This window comes from Neoarius graeffei, chromosome 2 (genome assembly GCF_027579695.1).
Source record: "Neoarius graeffei isolate fNeoGra1 chromosome 2, fNeoGra1.pri, whole genome shotgun sequence".
Lineage (NCBI taxonomy): Eukaryota > Metazoa > Chordata > Actinopteri > Siluriformes > Ariidae > Neoarius > Neoarius graeffei.
Window position 1 is genome coordinate 124,379,687 of NC_083570.1, and position 16,268 is coordinate 124,395,954.

Genomic DNA, 16,268 nt, shown 5'->3' on the forward strand with positions numbered 1-16,268 from the left:
TGAGCCAACCAGGCTTTGGAGGTTGCACTCAGGTGCATGGCATCTAGGGATGCCAGTTCTTGGAGCAAGTACCTTCCTTGGATTGAATATGCACATACAGTAACACTCCCCCTTCCTCTGCCACAGGTCTCTCTTTGCTCCAGTGCTCACTAGGGTACCAACTACCACTGTTCCCCAGCCAGGAGGAGGAGGTTGCCGTACCATCAGCCCAGGCCTTTATACACCACTGCAGTAGGACATGAGCATTGGCCTGGAGAAGACTCGTTCGCTCCGCACTCGCATCCAAGAAGCAGGCCGACAAACATCGCTCCAAGGCACCTACCTACCGAGTGGGCCAATGAGTTATGCTCTCCACACACCACCTGCCACTTAGGGCCATCTCTCGCAAGCTGGCACCCAGGTTCCTTGGACCCTTCCTCATCAAGAAGGTAATCAACCCATGTTCCGTTAGACTGGCATTACCACTCATCATGCGATGTGTTCACCCTACCTTTCATGTATCACAGCTTAAACCTCTGGTTTCCAGTCCTTTGCTAGGGACAAAAAACTGGACAGGAAAACTTGACAAAAAAAAAAGGAAAAATTCCAGCAGGGGAATCAAGAAGACACAGTCCTTTGCTAGGGACAAAAAATTGGACAGAAAAACTTGACAAAAAAAAACAAGGAAAAATTCTGGCGGGGGAATCAAGAAGACACAATACCAATGAGCTGTGGCAAGGCAAGGAAATTCTACAAGAGACAGTCTGGCAAACGGAGTAGCTCCAAACAGTTCTTAAAAAGCTCTGGCTGATGGGAGAGGAGTGGTAGCAGGTGTGGGAGTGCTGCTCCAGGAAATGGCCTTCAGCAAGGCAGGACTGAATTCCTGTCCTGGAGCCGGCATGGAAGTCCCAGAATCTAAGGCATGGATGGACTGGACCGGACTGTGACATGATCGGATTAATTTACCAGATTAGGAGCATTGCAACAAGCATTTCACTGCATCCCTTACAAAAACAAAGTTTATTCAAGTGTGCTTCTAGTATACTTCTTTTAAACTAAAAATAAGAGTATGCTTTCAGTTTACTTTTTTACTTATCAAAGATATACTTAATAAAGTTATAGATAAGTATACTTGGCTTATATTGAAATGTATATAGAAAAGTCTCAGTATATTTAAGCATATACTTAAACTTTTGATCAAGATATACCTAACTAAAGTGTAATAAAGTATTAAAATATTTGTGCTTTATGTTTAAGTGTACTCACCCTGTAGCTGTGCTTATCTTTTTGATAGTAACCTATAAAATACTTCTTTTTCACACATATTGTTTTTTTGTGATATACAGCAGCATGTTTTAAATCCCATCTTTTAAACCTACATGTACCATAAGTTTGTGGTCAGTTCTGGGGTGGAATAGCTTAAGAGTAAACAGTGTTGGAACTTAAACTTATCTTTTATGTACATAATGTTATTAACTAGATGTATATAACCAGTAACTAATAGTATATTTCCAATATGCTGTAAAGTATATATAAACTAAAAAGTGGACTAGAAGTGTGCAACAAGTAAATCAATAGTATATTTCCAATATACTACAAAGTATACTTTAGTAAACTAAAAAGTGGTCTAGAAGTATAAAACAAGTAAACTCATAGTATATTTCCAGTAAACTATGACATATGATTTTGTAAACTAAAAGAGGGGACTACAAGTATAGAACGAGCAAACTATTAGTATATAAAAGTTTACTTGTGGTATACTTGCAGTACAAAATAAAAAATACTCGTTGTATACTCAGAGTTTATTTCTCTTAGACTTAAAGTTTACTTTTTATAAACTAAAAGTGGGCCAATTTAGTCCCAAGAAGTATTAGATTAGTTTACTTACAAATGTACTGTAAGTACATTGATATCAGTATACTTGGTACACAGAAGTACACTTAAAGAAATCCCTAGTAACAAGTTTATGTTCCCAGAACGTTCTGGGCACGTACGCCTTTGGTTGCCTATACGGTGCATATACGTTAGGTTTGGTTGCCACGTGGTTGCCATGGAAAGTTTTTCTGACGTTGCCCAAACATTTCCTGTTGGTTACAACAACAACCCTCCCCTGCCCTTCCCCTAACCTTGCTGGTTGCATGTTTGGTTCCCTGAATGTTAGCCTAACGTCCCCCTGACGTTGTAGAATGTTATGTTTTAGTTAGATTTTACTTGCAACTAATTAGCAACATCAACACATAACTGCTAGCACATCTACATGAGAAAACTGTCAGTGATGAATGAACAGGCAAATTTGGCAGGTCTTGAAAGTTTAATGAGATAAAATATCAATAACAAATTTGAATAAAAAAAATGTTTGAAAATCAAATAGAAAAGTTTCTGAAAGTGTAACGGTGCATTCAATAAAACAATTTTATATATATATATATATATATATATATATATATATATACAAAACAGAATAAAATAGAAAAGTTTCTGAAACGGTGCATTCAATAAAACACATTCAAAACAGAATAAAATAGAAATAACAGTTTTTTAAAGTGTAACTGTGCATTCAATAACAAACAAAATAGAATAAAAAAATCACTGTTCACAAAAAAAAATAAAAATTCACTGTTCACAATTCAATTGTCCATCCGTTGCTGCTGACCTGAAAAGAAAAAGGAACAAATGTTTAAAAACAAGAACAATGAGCACATGTCCACAAAAGCATGATAAACCACCCGACTACCAACCACAAAATTTCTGTGATTGCACCAAATTAGAGAGCAGAAGTATACCGTCTGTGTGGTGCAAATTTTAGAGTCTGCCCAAGACATTCCTCCACTTCAGCTTCCGTATGGCCGGGAAATTTTGTGACACATGCAGCTAGAAGGCAAAATAAAGGAAAGTTACACATCAAAACCTAGTCAGTCAAGCATGGCATAAAAGTGATGTGATCAATATATAAACCATTACCCTTTATAATCTTGCACAGAATGAGGTCATCAAAGGACATTTTGGCCCATCTGCCCCGCAAGCTGTACTGGGCGAGTACCTCATTATTTGCCACTCGGCGTAGCATACGGTGAATGGCTGCCCCTAAACCTGCCCCTCCGACAGTTTCAAGAAAATGTTGCTGTAAAAAAATAAAAATAATTATACAATGAAAATTACTATAGTGAGCTTATACAATACAGACAGACAGACAGACAGACAGACAGACAGACAGACAGACAGACAGATAGATAGATAGATAGATAGATAGATAGATAGATAGATAGATAGATAGATAGATAGATAGATAGATAGATAGGGCAAATTACCATCTTGTTCCTCTTGTCTGGTTGTTCCAGACTCCTATCCAACTCCAGCAGCTCCATCACCATGCTGCATGGTTTAGCCAACACCACATCTTCTTGCTGGAGTTGAGGCATGTGTGTCGGGGCGTTGGTCTCCACCAATCACTCGATCTTGTCAAACCTAGCCTCGGTCCTGTCAAACCTAGCCTCGATCCTCCGCATCAAGTGACTCATGTGGGCCTCTGTGACTATGGCGACAAATGTGATGGAAGTTGTAATTTATAATGTAATTTCCTGAGTGAGTGAACTAGTTAAGTGTGTATAAAAGTACTTACTTCTCTCAAACATGGCTGCGATAGCTGAGACACCCTGTCCGTCATGAAGCGCCCAGCTGCTGGCTGAAGTTTTCAAAAAGAAAATATTAGTTTTCCTGTTCATGATTTTGTATTCCAACATCTGTAAATGGGAACTTGAAAGCAACTGTACCTTGAACAGAGTCAAAAGAGGTTTCCAGTGATTCTTGGAGGTGCCTGGCTGACTGAATTGGGTGTAGTGCCCGGCTGCTGGCTGAAGTTTTCAAAAAGAAAATGTTAGTTTTCCTGTTCATGACTTTGTATTCCAACATCTGTAAATGGGAACTTGAAAGCAACTGTACCTTGAACAGGGTCAACAGGACTTGGGCTAGGGTGGTGAGGACTGGCTCCAGTCCCGGCTGGTGTTGACCCTGAAAAGATGGTGCATATGGATGTTAAGTCATTTATGGGGGGGGGGGGGGGGGGGGGTTTCTTATACATGGTATTCACAAAAGAAGAACCTGTGATAATACATTAGACATTTACAAATAAATTGAAAAACACTTACACTTACATTGTGGTGGTAGGGGCATTGGGTCCTGCCGACCTGAAAAGAGCACACAAACATCAGATCAGTCACGTAATATGCACCGGTTATTCATCATGAATGTTAGCTCCAAGCTATGAATGATGATTTGGGAACTGTTAACTTACACACAGGACTTCCAGGCACAGTCAGAGTCTTGGGTTGCTGCTACCACTAGAGCAGAATCATCTGGAAGGAAAGACCATACAATGTGCAATGTAAATTTCTTGTAAATGACTTGAAAATTAACACTGAATTGAGTAACTAATGTCATTAGTGAAGAGAGCTTACCATCATCAGAGGATTCGGAGACAAACCTCCTTGGGCGCTTACGCTGCCTTATTGCAAAAGTGTTCACATCATCCTCTGTCTCAACACTTGAGGACTCCATCAATTGCAAACACTTCTGTTCAGCTTTGGTGTATGAATCTATGGAAAATGACTTTTAGTCAGTAGCACAAAAAACAAACAAACAGTGCTGCCATAGAGAGAACAATTCAGTATATTTTATGTAGTGCATAGCAGCGATAGCTCACCTGTTTCATACCAGGTTTTCTTAATGGGATGTTTGGCCCAAGTTGTATTTGGTGCTCGGCACTTCACAACATGCAATCTCACATTGTGTGTCGTCCAGTAGCAGACCATGCCATGCTAAAAATATATATAATTTAAAAAAAACAAAACAAATATATATATATATATATATATATATATATATATATATATATATAAAACAAGCATTTTATATATATATATATATATATATATATATATATATATATATATATATATATATATATATATATATATATATTTGCTATCAAAAGTATGTAAGCATACATATTTGCTATGTATCGACAAAAAAAAAAAGACTCGTACCTCAGAAGTGTGTCCAAGCCATGAAGATGGCACAACCTCAATAGCATTGTCTGTGAACGCAACAGTGAAGCTCATCTGTGAGAACAAAGGCATCATTAGCAAGGAAAATGGAGCAAAAGGTATTAGTTCCCTTGGCTGGCCTATGAAAACTCCTGTAGGTGTGAAACAGTATTTGGTTTTAAGAAAACATTACAAATAAACATGGCATTAAGATGGACATATTTTCCCAATCCATCCTTTTTACATGGCTAAAACACAGAATCTCCCATTAGCAAAACACATTTTGTATCATATTTTGCAAGTGTACACAGCAATTACCCTAAAAGGATTCCTCCAAAAAAATCATTGTGATGGTTAAATTGCATGTGTGGATGTCTCCTAAAAATCATGCAGGACTGTCATGAAAACATTAGTCTGTTTCTGTGGCTCCTCAATCATCAAGGCCTGTTTTGTGAGTTCACATTCTGGCACCAGCTTCATGACACACTCACTCCTTTTCACTCTGAAGCACCCAATGATTCTTGAATCACAAGGATCTGTGAACAGAGGATCCACCCTCTGAAATACCTTGCACAAAACCATGTCATTCCTTTCTTCAATGGCCTCACAACGTTTGGCACCTGCCAAAATGTACGCATTGTTTGGTCTTCGGGTTTTCTTTTTCGGTGCTGGAGCTGTGGGAGTCTGATCCTGGTCCACCTCCGAGAGCCTTTTAGCCACTTGAATTAGTGGTCTATTCCCTGATCGGACCAGACGTTTCAGCTTGCCCAAGTAGTTTTCAAACTGGAAGGCGCTGCATGCATCAAGGCATCCAAAGGTCTCTGCTTCATCTGTTAAATGGAGCATGCTGTGCACATTATACACCATGAAGTGTCTGCCATACAGCTCTGCAGTCTGTGACACAAAATACACCATCAGGTTTAGTCTGGATACGTGCCGGCTAGGTTGGGAGAAACCAAAATGTTCAGTGCCACACTGAAAGCTATGAAATGCCTGTACAGTGGCCTGGACAGAATGCCCTTGAGCACTACTTTTCCTGTATACAGGGCAAACTGGCGCAGCTTTGTAGCTTTCCAGCGGTCGACTTCTTCCAAGCTCCTGGGCTTTCTGGTAAAGCAACTTGGTATATACAGTGGTGCTTGAAAGTTAGTGAACCCTTTAGAATTTTCTATATTTCTGCATAAATATGATCTAAAACATCATCAGATTTTCACACAAGTCCTAAAAGTAGATAAAGAGAACCCAGTTAAACAAATGAGACAAAAATATTATACTTGGTCATTTATTTATTGAGGAAAATGATCCAATATTACATATCTGTGAGTGGCAAAAGTATGTGAACCTCTAGGATTAGCAGGTAATTTGAAGGTGAAATTAGAGTCAGGTGTTTTCAATCAATGGGATGACAATCAGGTGTGAGTGGGCACCCTGTTTTATTTAAAGAACAGGGATCTATCACAGTCTGACCTTCACAACACATGTTTGTGGAAGTGTATCATGGCACGAACAAAGGAGATTTCTGAGGACCTCAGAAAAAGCGTTGTTGCTCATCAGGCTGGAAAAGGTTACAAAACCATCTCTAAAGAGTTTGGACTCCACCAATCCACAGTCAGACAGATTGTGTATGAATGGAGGAAATTCAAGACCATTGTTACCCTCCCCAGGAGTGATTGACCAACAAAGATCACTCCAAGAGCAAGGCGTGTAATAGTTGGCGAGGTCACAAAGGACCCCAGGGTAACTTCTAAGCAACTGAAGGCCTCTTTCACATTGGCTAATGGTCATGTTCATGAGCCCACCATCAGGAGAACACTGAACAGCAATGGTGTGCATGGCAGGGTTGCAAGGAGAACGCCACTGCTCTCCAAAAAGAACATTGCTGCTCGTCTGCAGTTTGCTAAAGATCATGTGGACAAGCCAGAAGGCTATTGGAAAAATGTTTGGTGGACGGATGAGACCAAAATAGAACTTTTTGGTTTAAATGAGAAGCATTATGTTTGGAGAAAGGAAAACACTACATTCCAGCATCAGAACCTTATCCCATCTGTGAAACATGGTGGTGGTAGTAGTATCATGGTTTGGGTCCGTTTTGCTGCATCTGGGCCAGGACAGCTTGCCATCATTGATGGAACAATGAATTCTGAATTATACCAGCGAATTCTAAAGGAAAATGTCAGGACATTTGTCCATGAGCTGAATCTCAAGAGAAGGTGGGTCATGCAGCAAGACAATGACCCTAAGCACACAAGTCGTTCTACCAAAGAATGTTTAAAGAAGAATAAAGTTAATGTTTTGGAATGGCCAAGTCAAAGTCCTGACCTTAATCCCATCGGAATGTTGTGTAAGGACCTGAAGCGAGCAGTTCATGTGAAGAAACCCACCAACATCCCAGAGTTGAAGCTGTTCTATACAGAGGAATGGGCTAAAATTCCTCCAAGCCAGTGTGCAGGACTGATCAACAGTTACCTGAAACGTTTAGTTGCAGTTATTGCTGCACAAGGGGGTCACACCAGATACTGAAAGCAAAGGTTCACATACTTTTGCCACTCAGATATGTAATATTGGATCATTTTCCTCAATAAATAAATGACCAAGTATAATATTTGTCTCATTTGTTTAACTGGGTTCTCTTTATCTACTTTTAGGACTTGTGTGAAAATCTGATGATGTTTTAGGTCCTATTTATGCAGAAATATAGAAAATCCTAAAGGGTTCACAAACTTTCAAGCACCACTGTATATTCTCTCAAACCACACAGTCTTCTGCTGACCTCTTGGAGCTGTGTAGTCGACAGTCTCACCTTCCTGCTTCCCCTCGCCCATTCCACTAACAGTTTCCTCATGACACCTAAACAAGCTTGGTGCATGTAATCAATGGGAAACATTTTGATCATATCAATGGGAAGTTGCAGGAATGGGGACACTGTATAGCCCTCAGTTTCCTTGACAGCCATCTCTCTTCTGAACAGGTCACTGGTTCGCATGGTGCTTTGGACATCAGGGTATGTTACACGACCGTCTTCCCATGTCCCTTTCTGTGCACATTTGTCACATCCATAGTATCCTGTGCACAGTTTTGTTGCTTTGACCATTGCCTTGGCAGGCGCATCACATACAACACAGCGCATGACAACCATTTTCCCTTGAATTCCGTTTTCAAGCAGCTCCTTCATTTCTGCAACCACATCGTTGAGAAACTCCAAATCATTAGGTTTAGCAGGACCAGATGTTAAGGTGACAGGAAAAACATGAGTTGGACTCAGATGGATGGCACACAAGACAGGCCACAGAGTGGTCTTGCTGTTTTTGAACAGTGGAACACCAATGTTCAGAGACAACTCCAGGGTGGCTATTTTTTTCAGAACCTCTTGTGGGTAGTGGTTTAGTTGTGCTTCAATAGCTCTCCTTAAACCAAAGTGAACATACTCCATTCCTGATACCGGAGTTGACCTGATGTCTCTTGGGGTTGAGAGAAGGGTTCTTGCTGTTGAAGGCAACTGTGTGTACATTGGCTCTTAATCCTACAAGAAGGTCATCAAGTGCAGAGTGTGTAATCTGGTGTTTTAAGGCCCAGTGTTGTAAAAAGTCCTTTAGTGAGCTTTGTGGGTCGTTTTCCTCAATGTAAGAGTCACTGGTGTCACTGCTATTCTCCACATTCATGGGTGTGCTCCACAGCGCATCTGATGCAAACTCAGTACCAACACTACTGCTTGTTGGTACTGCCATGCACTCTGGCTCTTCATTCTCCTCTGCCAGTAGTACAGATTGTTCTTGGAGTTGCTGCTGATGTTGACGAAGCCTGGCCGCTTCTTGCATAGCCTGCTCTGCCCGTGCAGCGTCTAGTGCGTCCTTCTCCTCTTGCATTTCTGCTCTCAAAGCCTTTCGCACCGCTTCCACCTCTCGCCGCACCCTCTTCCATCTCTTTGTGTAGGCTTGTCTGGCCAATCGCTTTTCACTCATTGTGGGGAAATACAATGTGACTGCAATGACAACTAAATGACTAACACATTAACAGCACATTGGCACAGTACACAGTAATGCCACAAGTCAATTGATGATACTAAAAACACGTTCATCATTCAGTGAATGACTTAACTTTATCAAAATCCAAAAACATTGCAGAGTGAAGCGTTGCTGAAAAAAAAAAAGATACAACTGTTACAACACTTTCCATGGACATTGCAACATGGAACTCAAAATTACATTAAAAGATATGTGCATAAGCCCATATCTTGCCATTCTGAAGCAGGCTGAGACATATCCCAAATTTGCCAAATAACTGAGACAGCAGCAAACATAACAAAATCAGTGAGGACCACTCTATTACATTGCAAAGAACTCAGAAAGGAGCTTCATGTTCAAAATACTGCACATATCCTTTAAAGGAGAATTCTGGCTGTTTTGCAAATAAAATTTTGAACTTTTGATTCCCCTGAAGTCAGCGCTGAGCACCGGTGAAGCATTTGATGCGCTCAGCGCTGACTTCTGGGGAATCCGGAAGGCAACAAAGGTATGTGCTGGCTCAAAGTTCAAAATTTATACACCTATGTGCTAGCTAATGCAGTAAATGTGCAATGTTTTCAAACATCAGGGTCCACACACCATAGGCAATCCATTTTGAAAATCCATGAAAACCATTTTGAAACAAGCTATGTGAATATACGAACGTTGAAAGGCTGCCCCGTAGCCACCGTTTCAATTGAAATCCGCGTAGCAGCTATATGCATAACTCTTTTTTTTTTTTTTTAGACGGGGTGGATTTTTCTCACGGTTTGTGCTACTGCCAACTTTCCTTGACCACAAACGTTTGAGACATATTTGCAAAAGAGACGGAATTCTCCTTTAAGGTATAACCACAACCATAACGAAATCACAAATTACCTTTTCAAAAGTAGAATACTTGAACAGAACGTAGGCTTCAGTACTTCCAACAGAGACGTTTGCTTCCAAATCCAACTTCAACAATCCAAGTTCCGGGTAGTGACTTTACTACACGCACCTACGTCCTCTTATCCATCTGTCCAGCCAATGAGGAGCATTCGTTTTGCATCACATGCCGTTGCGTCAGGCAACCTGACCAATCAACAACTTACAGTGGCTAGGTCTCGTTTCTTCCTGTAGACCCCATGGGAACAAAGAAAAAAAAATAATGTATGGAAGTCAATGGAGAGATAACTTATTTTATAGTTCAGATTCCCTTATGCAATGGATTTAATACATGATGATTATTAACTTTTATGACAACCCTTCACACCAACAAAGTGTTTTTCAACAGACAATAAAAGTTACGTTACGTTTTCTGTGCAACCTCTGAACTACAATGCTTGTCTTGTGCTATATTCTAAACTCTAAGCAATATGGTTTGAGTGAGCTAGGCTAACAGAGTACTGCAGTAAACGTGTTGCTGATCTTTGCAGCCTACAAAAGTAGGCCCTCACTTGAGGTTTTATCCACCAACATATTTCGTCAAATAATACATGGGGAAATCCGTACTGCTGTTATGCCGCCATTCTGAGGCACAAATACACAGACATTTTAACAGAGAACACCGTCACCTACACGACATGTATATCGATATGGGGTAATCATGCGTAACCTCGGTGCTATGGCATTAGCCATGCTAAGGTATGCTACATAGCATTATATCAAGAGCGTGCTAAATCACAACAAAGGTGAAAGAATTATGTACGAGTTCTTTGTCAAATGGGAGACTGGAAAAACCGTGTTTTAGAGATACCAACAACGATTCACTTCGTATAATGTAGCCGGTGACCGGAGATGAAGATGGTTGCACGCATAGCAGCTAACTGCTAGGTGAATAGTGAAACATACATTGCATCATAGAACTCAAACAACCAGAATAAAATAACACATTACCTGATTGCATGTACTGTAAATCCAGATAACGTACACTGGCGCTGGTAGTTCTAAATCCAACAAGGAGACTCGGTGAAATTTTCAAATAGCTAAATAAAAGGGCTATCGTAACATCCTTTAAGTCCGCCATTTTGTTATTTGCCTTAGAGCTGTTTGAAAACACAGAGAATTCTGGGTAATGTGCATCGTATAGTTCTCAGAACAACAAAAAAACAACCAAACATAACGTTGTGTGGAGGTTATAGTGTAACCAAATGATAACGTTTCAGTTGGTTAGTTACCTCAACGTTTCAGGGACGTTTGGCTTCGTTAGGTTTCTGCATAACCATGAGGAAACGTTCTCTAAATGTTAGTTGTTGGTTATGTTCTAACAAACCTTTAGAGAACCATAGGCTAACGGTACATCCCAAGTAACAATTTTATGTTCCCAGAACGTTCTGGGCACGTACGCCTTTGGTTGCCTATACGGTGCATATACGTTAGGTTTGGTTGCCACTTGGTTGCCACGTGGTTGCCATGGAAAGTTTTTCTGACGTTGCCCAAACGTTTCCTGTTGGTTACAACAACAACCTTCCCCTGCCCTTCCCCTAACCTTGCTGGTTGCATGTTTGGTTCCCTGAATGTTAGCCTAACGTCCCCCTGACGTTGTAGAATGTTATGTTTTGGTTAGATTTTGCTTTCAACTAATTAGCAACATCAACACATAACTGCTAGCATATCTACATGAGAAAACTCAGTGATGAATGAACAGGCAAATTTGGCAGGTCTTGAAAGTTTAATGAGATAAAATATCAATAACAAATTTGAATAAAAAAAAGTTTGAAAATAAAAAATAAAATAGAAAAGTTTCTGAAAGTGTAACAGTGCATTCAATAAAACAATCATATATACAAAACAGAATAAAATAGAAAAGTTTCTGAAACGGTGCATTCAATAAAACACATTCAAAACAGAATAAAATAGAAATAACAGTTTTTTAAAGTGTAACTGTGCATTCAATAACAAACAAAATAGAATAAAAAAAATCACTTCACAAAAAAATAGAATAAAAATCACTGTTCACAAAAAAAGAATAAAAATTCACTGTTCACCCGTTGCTGCTGACCAGCTGATCTGAAAAGAAAAAGGAACAAAATGTTTAAAAACAAGAACAATGAGCACATGTCCACAAAAGCATGATAACCACCCTACCACCAACCACAAAATTTCTGTGATTGCACCAAATTAGAGAGCAGAAGTATACCGTCTGTGTGGTGCAAATTTTAGAGTCTGCCCAAGACATTCCTCCACTTCAGCTTCCATATGGCCGGGAAATTTTTTGACACATGCAGCTAGAAGGCAAAATAAAGGAAAGTTACACATCAAAACCTAGTCAGTCAAGCATGGCATAAAAGTGATGTGATCAATATATAAACACTTACCCTTTATAATCTTGCACAGAATGAGGTCATCAAAGGACATTTTGGCCCGTCTGCCCCGCAAGCTGTACTGGGCGAGTACCTCATTATTTGCCACTCGGCGTAGCATACGGTGAATGGCTGCCCCTAAACCTGCCCCTCCGACAGTTTCAAGAAAATGTTGCTGTAAAAAAATAAAAATTATTATACAATGAAAATTACGATCGATCGATCGATCGATCGATCGATCGATCGATAGATAGATAGATAGATAGATAGATAGATAGATAGATAGATAGATAGATAGATAGATAAAATTACCATCTTGTTCCTCTTGTCTGGTTGTTCCAGACTCCTATCCAACTCCAGCAGCTCCATCACCATGCTGCATGGTTTAGCCAACACCACATCATCTTGCTGGAGTTGAGGCGTGTGTGTCGGGGCGTTGGTCTCCACCAATGACTTGATCTTGTCAAACCTAGCCTCGGTCCTGTCAAACCTAGCCTGGAGCCTCCGCATCAAGCGACTCATGTGGGCCTCTGTGACTATGGGGACAAATGTGATGGAAGTTGTAATTTATAATGTAATTTCCTGAGTGAGTGAACTAGTTAGTGTGTATAAAAGTACTTACTTCTCTCAAACATGGCTGCGATAGCCGAGACACCCTGTCCGTCATGAAGCGCCCGGCTGCTGGCTGAAGTTTTCAAAAAGAAAATATTAGTTTTCCTGTTCATGATTTTGTATTCCAACATCTGTAAATGGGAACTTGAAAGCAACGGTACCTTGAACAGAGTCAAAAGAGGTTTCCAGTGATTCTTGGAGGTGCCTGGCTGACTGAATTGGGTGTAGTGCCCGGCTGCTGGCTGAAGTTTTCAAAAAGAAAATGTTAGTTTTCCTGTTCATGACTTTGTATTCCAACATCTGTAAATGGGAACTTGAAAGCAACTGTACCTTGAACAGGGTCAACAGGACTTGGGCTAGGGTGGTGAGGACTGGCTCCAGTCCCGGCTGGTGTTGACCCTGAAAAGATGGTGCATATGGATGTTAAGTCATTTATTGGGGGGGGGGGGTTCTTATACATGGTATTCACAAAAGAAGAACCTATGATAATACATTAGACATTTACAAATAAATTGAAAAACACTTACATTGTGGTGGTAGGGGCATTGGGTCCTGCTGACCTGAAAAGAGCACACAAACATCAGATCAGTCACGTAATATGCACCGGTTATTCATCATGAATGTTAGCTCCAAGCTATGAATGATGATTTGGGAACTGTTAACTTACACACAGGGCTTCCAGGCACAGTCAGAGTCTTGGGTTGCTTCTTGGTTGCTGCTACCACTGGAGCAGAATCATCTGGAAGGAAAGACCATACAATGTGCAATGTAAATTTATTGTAAATGACTTGAAAATGAACACTGAATTGAGTAACTAATGTTGTCATTAGTGAAGAGAGCTTACCATCATCAGAGGATTCGGAGACAAACCTCCTTGGGCACTTACGCTGCCTTATTGCAAAAGTGTTCACATCATCCTCTGTCTCAACACTTGAGGACTCCATCAATTGCAAACACTTCTGTTCAGCTTTGGCGTATGAATCTATGGAAAATGACTTAGTCAGTAGCACAAAAAAAAGTACTGCCATAGAGAGAACAATTCAGTATATTCTATGTAGTGCATAGCAGCAGCGATAGCTCACCTGTTTCATACCAGGTTTTCTTAACGGGATGTTTGGCCCAAGTTGTATTTGGTGCTCGGCACTTCACAACATGCAATCGCACATTGTGTGTCGTCCAGTAGCAGACCATGCCATGCTAAAAATATATATAATTTAAAAATAATTATAATTATATATATATATATATAACAAGCATATATATTATTTGCTATCAAAAATATATAGGCATATATGTAAGCATACATATTTGCTATGTATCGACAAAAAACAAAAGACTCGTACCTCAGAAGTGTGTCCAAGCCATGAAGATGGCACAACCTCAATAGCATTGTCTGTGAACTCATCTGTGAAAACAAAGGCATCATTAGCAACTTTCCTTGACCACAAACGTTTGAGACATATTTGCAAAACAGACGGAATTCTCCTTTAAGGTATAACCACAACCAGAAAGAAATCACAAATTACCTTTTCGAAAGTAGAGTACTTGAACAGAAGCAGGCTTCAGTACTTCCAACAGAGACGTTTGCTTCCAAATCCAAGTTCCGGGTAGTGACTTTACTACACGCACCTATGTCCTCTTATCCATCTGTCCAGCCAATGAGGAGTGTTCGTTTTGCGTCACATGCCGTTGCATCAGGCAACCTGACCAATCAACAACTTACAGTGGCTAGGTCTCGTTTTTTCCTGTAGACTCCATGGGAACAAATCCAATGGATAAGGGAATCTGAACTATAAAATAAGTTACTTATTTTATAGTTCAGATTCCCTTATCCATTGGATTTAATACATGATGATTATTAACTTTTATGACAACCCTTCACACCAACAAAGTGTTGTTTTTCAACAGACAGTAAAAGTTACGTTACGTTTTCTGTGCAACCTCTGAACTACAATGCTTGTCTCATGCTATATTCTAAACTCCAAGCAATGTGGTTTGAGTGAGCTAGGCCAACAGAGTACTGCAGTAAACGTGTTGCTGATCTTTGCAGCCTACAAAAGTAGGCCCTCACTTGAGGTTTTATCCACCAACATACTATATTTCGTCAAATAATACATGGGGAAATCCGTACTGCTGTTATGCCGCCGTTCTGAGGCACAAATACACAGACATTTTAACAGAGAACACCGTCACCTACACGACATGTATATCGATATGGGGTAATCATGCGTAACCTCGGCGCTATGGCGTTAGCCATGCTAAGGTATGCTACATAGCATTATATCAGCGTGCTAAATCACAACAAAGGTGAAAGAATTATGTACAAGTTCTTTGTCAGATGGGAGACTGGAAAAGACGTGTTTTAGAGATACCAACAACGATTCACTTCGTATAATGTGACCGGAGATGGAGATGGTTGCATGCATAGCAGCTAACTGCTAGGTGAATACTATTCACATTTATACAGAATAAAATAACACATTACCTGATCGCACGTACTGTAAATCCAGATAACGTACACTGGCGCTGGTAGTTCTAAATCCAACAAGGAGACTCGGTGAAATTTTCAAATAGCTAAATAAAAGGGCTATCATAGCATCCATTAAGTCCGCCATTTTGTTATTTGCCTTATTATATCAGCGTAAACAAAAGCTTAGAGCTGTTTGAAAGCACAGAGAATTCTGGGTAATGTGCAGGATGATGATGCATCGAAGCTACCTAGCTGGACTTTTATTTTTAGAAAATAAGAGGAGAAGAGAAGTGGATTTTTGTATTGCAGCAGATTTTGTTAGTGGTACAGGGTGGATTTGGTTGTTGTTGGGACAAAGTACAAATAAGTTGATCAATGGAGCTGCGTGTGAGTGAGTTGGGGCAACAATAGGGATAATGTACCAGAAGTATGTGCATGAGAAAATGTAGTTGGGGCAACAATAGGGATAATGTACCAGAAGTATGTGCATGAGAAAATGTAGGCATTATTGTAATGCAGCATGTTTTGAGGGCGAAATGTGTGACCACAACTTAAAGGTCAAACTTTTGTTGCTGCTCTGCCATATTATCAGGAGCCAATTTGCACCACACAAGACTGTGCACCAAGTCACAACGACCCATTGCCAAACCATGTTCACCCTCTTCATATGATATATGCTGCAGCCTGCTCATTACAGATCACTTGAATTCCACAAAAAACATCACCACTTACAATCCAAACAAATTTAGCCTATAAGTTTATTTCTGCAAATCAGCCACACTCTACCCACATTGCACTAACTAGAAAAACATTTAATCTGTCCATTTTTGCTTTCACCATTCCCTTCTTGCCCAGTAAAATATCTTTTACATTTAACACTCAA

General features: G+C 40.0%; 2 protein-coding genes and 1 long non-coding RNA gene across 13 annotated transcripts in view; 1 reads left to right on the forward strand and 2 right to left on the reverse strand.

Annotated features, from left to right (window-relative positions):
• Positions 1-16,268, forward strand: part of LOC132882239 (NACHT, LRR and PYD domains-containing protein 12-like) — a 1,431,284-nt gene that overhangs the window by 1,274,740 nt on the left and 140,276 nt on the right. The gene's annotated exons all lie outside the window — the stretch shown is intronic.
• LOC132875411 (uncharacterized) lies at positions 3,437-4,560 on the reverse strand. 2 transcript variants are annotated; one of them, XR_009651818.1, is made up of 7 exons: positions 4,434-4,560; positions 4,271-4,331; positions 4,131-4,163; positions 3,919-3,987; positions 3,750-3,830; positions 3,599-3,661; positions 3,437-3,511 (listed from the first exon to the last, which is right to left on the reverse strand). It is a non-coding gene; the product is annotated as an uncharacterized LOC132875411 (long non-coding RNA). The 2 variants fall into 2 exon arrangements; XR_009651819.1 differs by having other exon boundaries at positions 4,125-4,163.
• LOC132875383 (uncharacterized) lies at positions 11,924-14,574 on the reverse strand. Of its 3 annotated transcripts, none has more exons than XM_060912170.1 (13): positions 14,442-14,574; positions 14,259-14,320; positions 13,998-14,112; positions 13,760-13,897; positions 13,583-13,654; positions 13,443-13,475; positions 13,246-13,314; positions 13,077-13,157; positions 12,926-12,988; positions 12,616-12,839; positions 12,319-12,478; positions 12,141-12,228; positions 11,924-12,010 (listed from the first exon to the last, which is right to left on the reverse strand). In XM_060912170.1, exons 3-13 carry the CDS (start codon positions 14,104-14,106, stop codon positions 11,950-11,952), a joined length of 1,098 nt encoding a protein of 365 aa, XP_060768153.1. In that variant the 5' UTR covers positions 14,107-14,112; positions 14,259-14,320; positions 14,442-14,574; the 3' UTR covers positions 11,924-11,949. The 3 variants fall into 3 exon arrangements, with proteins under 3 accessions (XP_060768153.1, XP_060768141.1, XP_060768147.1); XM_060912158.1 differs by having other exon boundaries at positions 13,437-13,475; XM_060912164.1 differs by having other exon boundaries at positions 13,437-13,475; positions 14,259-14,574.